This window comes from Zeus faber, assembly GCF_960531495.2.
Source record: "Zeus faber genome assembly, chromosome: 8".
Classification (NCBI taxonomy): domain Eukaryota; kingdom Metazoa; phylum Chordata; class Actinopteri; order Zeiformes; family Zeidae; genus Zeus; species Zeus faber.
The window spans coordinates 15245853-15256399 of record NC_137195.1 but is presented as its reverse complement, the minus strand read 5'-3'; the positions used below and the strand labels follow the sequence as shown (position 1 = coordinate 15256399).

At 44.7% G+C, this 10547-nt stretch overlaps 1 protein-coding gene across 1 annotated transcript; it reads left to right on the top strand.

The window, feature by feature from the left end:
• Nucleotides 1-3640: 3640 nt before the first annotated feature.
• Nucleotides 3641-9696, top strand: abhd16a (abhydrolase domain containing 16A, phospholipase). The gene is made up of 20 exons (XM_080005451.1): nucleotides 3641-3768; nucleotides 4150-4206; nucleotides 4294-4360; nucleotides 4884-4970; nucleotides 5234-5319; nucleotides 5481-5554; nucleotides 5755-5862; nucleotides 6045-6159; nucleotides 6244-6345; nucleotides 6450-6513; nucleotides 6626-6675; nucleotides 6934-7057; nucleotides 7405-7509; nucleotides 7632-7695; nucleotides 7798-7854; nucleotides 7970-8032; nucleotides 8144-8220; nucleotides 8357-8455; nucleotides 8967-9013; nucleotides 9562-9696. The coding sequence occupies exons 1-20, from the start codon at nucleotides 3667-3669 to the stop codon at nucleotides 9643-9645; spliced, it is 1632 nt and encodes a 543-aa protein (XP_079861577.1). The 5' UTR covers nucleotides 3641-3666; the 3' UTR covers nucleotides 9646-9696.
• The last annotated feature ends 851 nt before the right edge of the window (nucleotides 9697-10547 follow it).

Genomic DNA, 10547 nt, shown 5'->3' with positions numbered 1-10547 from the left:
TGTAAATCTATGTAAGATGCTGAGGAAAAGTGAGCAGGTTTTCAATCCATAGCATTAAGCGCTCCCGTCAAACCGAGCCTGACCTCACGGGGGGAAAAAGCACCGAAAACAGGGAGGGAGCCTTAATCGTTGTCCTCACCACATTAACCAAAAACAATTTGACCATCAAGTGCAAATTTCCTGCATGAGTTATGTCGCAGCGCTGTACTTGGAAACAACCATCGTCCTTTCTCTATCTCCCACTTGTTTCTCTGGCAGAGAGCGCCGGTGACTCTGCCCCCTCCCTGCTCCCCTCCCTCTCTGCTTTATTACTGCTGGTGCCCCTGGTTGCTGTGGTCGTCGCTGTGTTGCTATGGAGACAGGGACACGTTTCTCGGCGTGGTGAGTCTTCCGGCATTTTTTCCTTTTTCACAGTTCTTCGTGTCCTCCCTCCCCGCCTCAAACCTGCAGTGAATGATCTGGGCCGTGACATCTTCAGAGGTGTATGAAATCAACACGTTTCTTCACTGTTGTGTGTTTTGTGTGTGTGTGTGTGTGTGTGTGTGTGTGTGTGTGTGTGTGTGTGTGTGTGTGTGTGTGTGTGTGTGTGTGTGTGTGTGTGTGTGTGCGTGCCTGTAAAACCGAACACAGGTATCGAGCAGTCCCTCTCTCACCACTCTGGGGAGGCGGAGAACATCTATGAGAATCCTGAGGATATGAGACTGGTGATGGATTCATGTTTTCTCAACATTTCTTTATTCTCTGATGGATGTTGTTGCTCTCATCCACGCCTTCCTCCCTCCGTCCCCCACTCCGCCTTCATCATCCACTCTTTCCCCTTTGCATTTCGCTCTCTCGTTCTCTCTCAATGTTTTTTCACCCTCCACACTTCCATTCTCTTTTGTATGGGGGGGGGGGGGGGGGTTTCTCAGTTATCCGTTCTCTTATGACGTGTTATTATCTTGCTAGTTTTCCTTTCATTTCCCTTGTCCCTCCCTTTCTGTTGTTTTTTTAAGCTGTTTCCACTACTGTCTTTTCCTCCCCAGCAGACGTTTCCCCAGGGTTCAGTCTACATGGTGAGTTATTGTCTTGTTCATTCGCAGACACACAGATGTGGTGTGTGAGTCCTTCTGTGTGTGTGTGTGTGTGTGTGTGGCTGTGAGTGAGTGAGTGAGTGAGTGAGTGAGTGAGTGAGTGAGTGAGTGAGTGAGTGAGTGTGTGTGTGTGTGTGTGTGTGTGTGTGTGTGTGTGTGTGTGTGTGTCAGTGTTTGTAACCGTGATACACTACATTCACACACCGACGCACATGGAGACAGTTGCTCGCTCTCCTTCTCTGCCTCCCTTCCTCTCCCTGAGATGTCAGCAGCTACTGTACGTCTTCCCTCTCGGCCCCCTCCACCAGTCTGTCAGCCTTCTCTCAGATAAACCTGTCGGCTCCCAACTGTCAACCTTACATTAGTGATATTAACAAATCAATCGCATTACACGCTGGAGAGACATAAATGTGGCCCCCATATGCCAGGCATTTCTCCCCACTTCCTCTTCACTCGTTCTTTTCTCTGCCTTTCTCCCCCTTTGCATCTCTGCTTTGTCAGGATTTGACGCCGAGAGGAGGGGATGATGTCTATAAGGAATTAGATCGGTAAGCAAACAGCCTGAGGTTAATTTTATGTATAAATATCAGTATATTCCTATGTGTGATTGCTGTGCATATTTATGTGTGTTTGTGTGTGTGTGTGTGTGTGTGTGTGTGTGTGTGTGTGTGTGTGTGTGTGTGTGTGTGTGTGTGCGCACGTGCGCGTGTGTGTACTGTCACTCAGACGCCCCTTACGGTCTTCTCACACATAACGATCACACTGGCCCCGCACATTGTTCTGACATTTTGGTATACTATCACGCTATTTACTGACAGCACCTTGTCTGTGTGTTTTGCGTGGGCTGTATATGTCTGCGTTTAAATAAATAATAACGGAGATTGGGAGGCGGGAGAATTCATGTGACTTTGTCTCTGTGTTCTGCTCTTAGATCCGAAGAGTGTCAGAGATGATCACCTACCCACATCTCATCCACGTTCACTGTCATATCCATTCAGTTCACAGCTGCAGCGGAGGGCCTTCACCACCAAATACATGTCACGGTTGAAAAGTTATCGGTTAAAAAAAGTTCAATGTGACGACTCTGAGAGGAAATGTTCCAAATTGTTTGTATATATTCAAGTCAATGGGAAAACAACTATTTCTAATATCTATTCCAGAACTGTCTCTGTCGTATTTATTCGTCAGTTTTGTTTTTGATATATTTGGCATATTCATTTCTTAACTCTGCACGACTCTCAGTAAAATTTCTGCGTGAGTTTTGTGTTGGAATATACACCGATCAGCCACAAAATTAAAACCACCACTAATAACCACTAATGTTGTGTAGCTCCCCCTCATGTCGCCAAAACAGCTCTGACCCGTGGAGGCATGGACTCCACAAGACCTCTGAAGGTGTCCTGTGGTATCTGGCACCAAGACGTTAGCAGCAGATCCTTTAAGTCCTGTAAGTCGCGAGGTGGGGCCCCCATGGATATGTATTGTTGTTCCAGCACATCCCACAGATGCTCAATCGGATCAGACCCTAACCCCGTTCTTCCTCATGATATAGAAAAAAAACGTGATTCATCATACCAGGCCAACTTCTTCCATTGTTCCCTGGTCCAGTTCTGAGACGCAGGTGCCATTGTAGGCACTTTCGGCAGTAGGCAGGGGTCAACATGGGCACTGACGGTATGCGGGGACGCAGCCCCATACACAGCAAGCTGTGATGCACTGTGAGTTCTGACACCTTTCTATCAGAGCAGCGTTAACTTTTTCAGCAATTTCTGTCACAGTAGCTCTTCTGTGCGATGGGACCAGACGGGTTACACTTCACTCCCCACGAGCGTCAATGAACCCATGACCCTGCCCCCGGTTCACCGTTGGTCCTTTATTGGACCCCCTCTGGTAGGTACTAACCACTGCATACCGGGAACACCCGACAAGACCTCCCGTTTTGGAGATGCGGTGTGACCCAGTCGCCTAGCCATCACAGTTTGGCCCTCGTCAAAGTCACTCAGATCCTTAAACTTGCCCATTTTTCCTGCTTCCAAAATATCAACCTCAAGAATTGACTGTTCACTTGCTGCCTAATATATCCCACCCCTTGACAGGTGCCATCGGAACTAGATGAGCAATGTTATTCACTTCACCTGTCAATGTTTTTGTTGTGGCTGATCGGTGTATATTTCCAATATGAAATCCAAACTGTTCTTAGTCAAGTTTATTTTCTAATAAATGTCATTATTGTTGAAGAATAAATATTATATAATTTATTCCATAACATAACTTTGCTTTGTCATCTTTCTAAGTGAGTTTTCTTTTTATTGGATAAGGTCTCCATAGTCTATAAGCATTATAGTTCAAATGTATTTGTTTATTTATTTATTTTTATTAAAATTTCAACAACAGAGCATTTATAGAACAGTTTGTATTCCCCAAATATTGAATGTTATTAATGTTTTTTCTAAAACTATAACGGTCTCCAGTTCTTTTGTTTACCTGGCTCCATGTCAAAGTGTTAATGAACAAGATTTTTCCGCGAGCGCTTGGTTTTCCTTTCGGGCTTTTGTTCCGCCGCCGGCTCCCGTAGCTGTCGTAGTGGGGAATAATGGCCGGCTCGTTGTGGCTCCGCTGTCTTTTTGGGCCCCGTTTACAGCGAATTCACCGTTCAGCGGACCAGTCGCGACCCGAAGGCAGAGCGGGAAGGAGGGTACGTACCGTTCGAATGTCTGAGACCCGTTTGGGATTACAGAAGGACAAGGCTGGGGGATAAACGCGGTTATTTAGCTACAGCTTAGCTAGCGCTGCGGCCCGGAAGTGTGTTATTGAAACGATGCTGCCGGGCCGATTGACAATAACTTTAAAACGCGGTGCACTGTTGCGCTCGATTTAGCTTCACGTCGGTTAAATAACAATCTACTCGTTACTTCTACCAGTAAGAAGCAGACGGCAGAAGTAGATTCATGATGTCACTGTTATGCTAGCCGAGTTGGACTCTGCAGCAATGTCAAATGAATTCCGAGATCAGTCTGAATGGAAATAATGCAACGGTTGCCATTCTAACATGTCAGCGGTCTTCCTTCATTCCCAGGGATGGAACTACCAGCCTCTGATCCTGGAAAAACACACAGACAGTATCCTGGGATGGGTCAGTATGAATGTCTGTTTGGATACAGGTCCGGGGGGGAAGGGATGATGTGATCTGTAATCAGTTGGTGTTGTGTTCATCTTCCAGGCTTCTGTGTTGTGGTCTCTCTCCTACTACAGTTCTCCGCTCCTCCTCTGCTATCTCTACAGAAAAGGTGTGTGTGGGGGGGGATAGCTGACAGTAATGATGCATGTGTTGTAATTTCCGTGAGAGTTTAGGAAATGAGTGCGTGGAACAAAACGGTCAATTCTTACTTCAGAATGAGATCGCATTGGGTGAGGTTCGTCTAAATGGGGAGCCCGCAGCTTTGGGAGCACAGCAACTTCCATGAAGACACACTGTGACTATTGTTTTGTTTTTGCTCCTAATAAATAAGCTGGACAAAGTTCAAAACAGACGTTTGTCACAAGGTTTGGTCATGCATCAACTTTTGATTACAGCTTTTTTTTTTGGAGTGGATTTGGTGTTATCGAGGACTGTTAATGGGAAGTTACTTTTGTGACTCATGCGGTAACATCACTATGCATCTATCTGAATTAATTGCTGGTAGTCTACATGGAGTGTGGGTAAGAGGGATTGGTGGACGTGTGTGTGTGTGTGTGTGTATGTGTGTGTTTACGTATTTGAATTTGTTTCGATGACTCTTTGATTCACTGCCTGCTTTGTGCGTTGGGCAGGCTACATCTGCAGCAGTAAGCTGGTTCCAGTCAGTCAATATGTGGGAACTTTGCTGGTGTGTCTCCTTGGAGTGGCCTGTCTTAGAGGTGAGACTGGTACCTTCCACCGACCAGGAAGCTATAACTAATTCAGCCCGTCTTTAGATATCAACGTGCACTTGTGTGTGAGGCATCTGCTGCTGTATACAAATGGGATTTCATTGACATTGAGCCAGTTGCATAAGGGCTCCATCCAATAAGCATCCGAGCACATCCTCGAGGCTGCGCAGCAAACTGGATGCAATTCTCTCTGCGGCATATTTATCATTCCTTCACTCTCTCCCCGCCCCGTTGTATTCAATCCTCTTCAGGCTGGGGGAGATGGAGGAATTCCGAGTATCTTCAGTTCATTTCTATTTTGGAAGAAACCAGGAAGAATCACACTCCTAGTAGCAAGGTGAGACATGACACTTGGTGTGAGATGGGTGAGGGTATTTGGAACCGTACGCTGTTAATTGGAAATGGCGGCTGGGGGGGGTCAAGCTCCATCAACAAGAATATAAAGTTGAAGGGACTATTTTTGTATTTTGATTTATAATAAGAGTCCTCTCTGTGTAGAACAAATTGAGGTGCTACGACTTTGACTTCTCTTCCTGGCCTGTGGACTTCAGCTGGTCGGAAGTTAGCAATCTGTAAGTGCTTTTCAACATTTTAGTTTAATCTTTTTTTTTTTTTATCTGCACTGCAGCATATTTGTTAAAGGCTAAGTCTGGTTTAAAAAAAAAAAAAAAAAACTGTACAGTGATGCATGGAGTGCAAAGCAGTTTAAAACACTGGAAATAAGCATAAAACCACCTGCGCTGTGTACTGTATTGTTGTAAACACTTGACAGGAAGCTGTCCAAGGGAGGCGTCTCTCTGCTGAAACCAGAGCCCAAAGTCAGAGGAGCAGCAGACGGCGTCCTCAACTCTGTTTGCACGCTGCCGTGCCACATAGTCAGGTACGTTCATCTGTTGGTGAGCAGCACAATGATGAGACACGAGTCCTGTATTAAGCCTTCATCTACAGCTGATATTGCCTCTCTTCTTATGTCCTGCTTTTGCGTTGGTGATACTAAAGGCCGCGTTAACCAGATCGGGTCTCTGAAATACATTGCCGTGTCCTTTCCGTCACACTTTGCAGTTTCCTCATCACACACTCGTTCGGGAGGAGGATGCTTTACCCCGGCTCTGTGGGCTTGCTGCAGAAAGCCATGCGGCCCATGCTGCAGCAGGGCCAGGCCCGGTTAATCGAGGAGGTGAGGATCGCACGACGTCAGCCGACACCTACCAGCTCTGTTTTTGTAGCTGGGCATCGTCATCACATGACTTTCTTTGTGTAGTTTGACGGCCAAAGGAACAAGCTGATGGCTTGTGATGGGAACAAAATCGACACCATGTTTGTCGATCGGAGGAGAGACGGAGGACCGGACGGCAAGACCCTGGTAAATGTCCTCAGTGTTCTGTCGTTGTATCGCTCATAAAATAAAATTGTCCCAATCGAAATCGATGGCGTTTCGGTGCTAACGCCATGTTAATTGTTGCATAGATCATCTGTTGTGAGGGCAACGCAGGCTTCTATGAGGTGGGCTGTATGAACACTCCATTGGAAGGTGAGATCTTTAACTTCAACATGTGCTCGTGGCAAAGTTCGGCGGCAAGGAAATATCTCAAGTGTGTTTAATTTTTCGGCTATACATTATCTTATGGGTTGTCTTCTTGTAGGTGACTACTCTGTGCTGGGCTGGAACCACCCTGGCTTTGGAGGTAGCACGGTAAGCAGCATTGTCTTATATTGTACTGCTCTACTTTCTATCTCCATAAACATCATATTTTCCTTGTAGTCCCTGGGTTCTAGAAGGAGTGTATTGGCAGTGTAAGCCAATATGTGAGTTTTGCCTTTTTTTTTTTTTAATATATATATATATATTTATTTTATTTTATTTATTATCATAGTTGTTTATTGGAACATCGTTCACTGTTTATCTGTGTTAGTTGTGTCAATAATGCGTCTTTATTTATTTTTTCTCCAGGGAGTCCCATTCCCCCAGAATGAGGCCAATGCGATGGATGTTGTAATCCAGTTTGCAGTTCACAAACTGGGCTTCGAGCTCAACAACATAGTTCTTTATGCCTGGTCTATAGGAGGATTCACAGGTACAGCAACATTGATTAACAGCACACTCATGAAGAGCAGGGAGAATTGCCAAAGCAGATCTAGTTGTGGCTTTTTAAAATTTCTTATCTTATCTTGTGCACCACTTTAAATGTGTCCCTTAAAGTTAAAATAGTTGAATATGCCCCCATTGAAGCACTTTCCAACAGAAAGCATTATCTGAGTTGCGCCATCAAAAATAAAACGACTTGAAAATTATAAAATATGTATATTTGTTACGATAACTACCAAAAAAACAGACTAATTGAGGTCCCCTCTGAGGCAATGGCATATTTAGAGTTTTGGTCTTGTCTGGTGTGGGGATGTTTACGCTGTGATCCTCTCTCAGCCAGCTGGGCGGCCATGTCGTACCCAGAGATCCAGTCGCTGGTGCTGGACGCCTCCTTTGACGACCTCCTGCCGCTTGCCCTGAAGGTCATGCCCGACAGCTGGAGTGAGTCTCGCTACAAACAGTCAAATTGTTATTTGAACATTTTTAACGCAACGATCCGATGGGGGGGAAAAAAACTTGATATTCTTTTGGGTGGTTTTGACATTTACATTTTTTTTTCTCAGGGCCGTTGGTACAACACACAGTCCGGCAGTACATGAACCTGAACAACGCAGAGCAGCTTTGCAAGTGAGTGGGAGCAGCCACAACAGGGAACAATTGAGAACAGTGTTTATGATTCCCGTCATCCTATCATCCGGATTGACGAAATAACTCACTTCCCACTCCCAGATACCAGGGAGCGGTGCTCCTTATCAGAAGAACCAAAGATGAGATAATCACCACCACGTAAGTAACCTTTTCCACCATCTTGTGTGAAATGAGCGGGTGGCGGTTTATCATTTCAACAGCGAAGCACTGTGTGTGTGCGTGTACGTATTTATTTATTTTCCCGTTTCTCAAGGGGTCCAGAGGACATTATGTCCAACAGAGGCAACAACCTCCTACTCAAATTGCTGCAGTTCAGGTCAGAAATAAAACCCAACGTTCCCGTTTGGCATTCTCACCAGTAAAAATGATTTATATTCGAAGCTGATGAGCTCAGTCTGAAATGGATGTGATGTCATTTCGTTGCCAGGTACCCCATGGTCATGACAGATGAGGGAGTCAGAGTTGTCAGGCAGTGGCTCGGAGCCTCCAACCGTATAGAGGAAGGTGCGTCTCTGTGGTAGAGCTTCTAAGATCTGCTCTTCAGCCCTTTTTTTAAGCCTTTTTTTTTTTTTTTAACTTTTTTGTCTCATCCAGTAAAATAAGTAATTAGGTCAAATGCCTAAACACCTTTCTTCTGCAGCCTCTGTGTACACTAACTACGAGGTGGACGACGACTGGTGCATGTCGGTGCTGCAGTCCTACCAGACAGACAGAGATGTCTTCTTCCCGTGGAGCGTTGGTACGTGGGCTTCGGTCACGTTGCCTTCATCTGATGTTGGTGTCAGTGCCGAGCTGATTATATCATCGCCTGATGGCAGTTATCTGAGCTTTATGTGATCATTTGGTAGAAAATATATGTATTTCTTTTACCAATGATAGAAATGTTGCAAAAATGTGAATTTTGTGCGTTTCCAAACAGTTGGGTTGAGACATTAACTATTTATGCAAATTTATGTTCCATGTCAATGAAAAGCAGCATGTAGACATGTATTATTTATGCTATGACCTAAATTAGGATGGTGTAAAATGAAATTTATCTTGATCTAAAGTTTTATGAGAACCCTTTTTTTTCCCCAGGTGCGATTATATACAAATGATTCACAAGGCATTGGAATGAACTTATTGCACCCAAATTGTTTTTTTTTTTAATCTATATTCATATGCTGTATTGCTCCTGCAGCAAGTTCATCTGTCTATTTAATGTTTCTCGCCACTGCAGCGCTGCATTCATCACTTCTCTGTTGTTTCAGGTGAGGATATGACACCGGAGGGAAGACGGCAGCTGGCTCTGTTCCTGGTACGATGAAGCATTTCTCTGTCGCTGGTTGTCACTCCTCCGTCTGGCACCAAAGCCACCTGTCGTCTTTATCTCCTTTCACTTATTCGCCGTGCGTCGATTTGCCCCGTACAAAGACAAAAATCATATTTTTCTCCAAAAACCTCTTCTTATTTGAGCGCGGCTTACCTCTCCCCTCCCTTTCACCCCCCCCAAAGCGCAGCTATTCAGACATTACCGCGGAGGAATACGGCACGGGGTTGCCACGGTAACCAGCTCACCTGCGCTCTCAGGTTGACTGGTGTAATATATTTCAGCGAGCGGCTGCTTATTGAAGTCATTTAACATCAAACAAGAGGACTGCAATCAATTACAGCTAATGCTGTGCTCTTCCTCCCCGGGTAATGCCCACCAAATTAGACTTTATTCACCCAAATGCAAACACTAAGGAGGCCGGAGATTTGCGGGGCACAAAGGCAGGCAGGCTGCGGCTAATATAATCACGCTCTGCACTCATGCTCACTGCCCTCTATTTCCATAACGCTTTCATCCCTCCCTCTCCCCGCCAGGCACGCAAGTACATGAGGAACTTTGAGTCCACGCACTGCACGCCCCTCCCCTTCTCCGAGTTCCACACACCCTGGAGAATGTGAAGAGACGGCGCAGCGGTCCGGAGTTTATTTACTGTGATTTTATTATTATTTTTTTTTTTTTCCTTTTGTGTTCCAAGAAACAAGAGTTGTCGTTCGGTGCGGCGGCATTCCTGAAGTCCATTTCCACAGTCATAAAAAAATACAACCTTTGTTTAATAAAGTTATTGTTCTCCCGCTTTCCAGTGTTTACTCTTCTGCGGTACACAAAAAGGATGCGTTTTAAGTTAACGTACAATCCACCTCCGCCCTCCGTTCGTCTTTGGCTGCATTTGTAAAAATGTAAGTAGACAATGCACTGCTGCTCTTATTTGTGTTCTGTTTTCACTGCCGCAGCCGATTTTTTTGTTTTCCCTGTTTCTGTGGACACATCATGAACAAAGCTGTACCATAAAAAATATGCTCTTAAATGTTGGATTAAATATGCTGAATAAAATAATGATGGAAAAGAGATGCGGTTCTTTTTTTTTTTCCCCCTTCACTTTGAGTTCACAGTACATAAGACTCCATCTATTACCTTGGAAAACACCAGACAAGTATCAAGGTTTATTCCATCGTGCCTCAAGCCAGCTTTACACTGAATTCAAAAAGAGTTCAACTGGGTGGTGACGGTCGTAGTGCACGTCTAGATTATGTCTCAAAAAAAAAAAAAAAAAATGGGAGCGCTGTCTCTCAAAACAGCAAGTAGTTTGCTCAGCTGGACATTTACCCTGAATCTGAATTCAACACTCATTGTGTTTGCAATGTGTTGAACAAATACACATGAATTAATTAATATAAGATTTAATGTCATGATTTTACATCTATGTCCCTTTTTTTTTTTTTCTTTCTAATATAACCTATTTTTAAGCCCAGCTCCACTACAAAAAGTGACTTCTGATCATACCGTCAAATGCAATATTTGT

Bases quoted from the DNA above. Each gene is read 5' to 3' on its own strand.
- abhd16a (XM_080005451.1), top strand. From the start codon at position 3,667: ATGGCCGGCTCGTTGTGGCTCCGCTGTCTTTTTGGGCCCCGTTTACAG. The intron at 4,361-4,883 runs GTGTGTGTGGGG...TGCGTTGGGCAG, and splicing joins CTGCTATCTCTACAGAAAAG to GCTACATCTGCAGCAGTAAG. The intron at 8,033-8,143 runs GTCAGAAATAAA...TTTCGTTGCCAG, and splicing joins CTCAAATTGCTGCAGTTCAG to GTACCCCATGGTCATGACAG.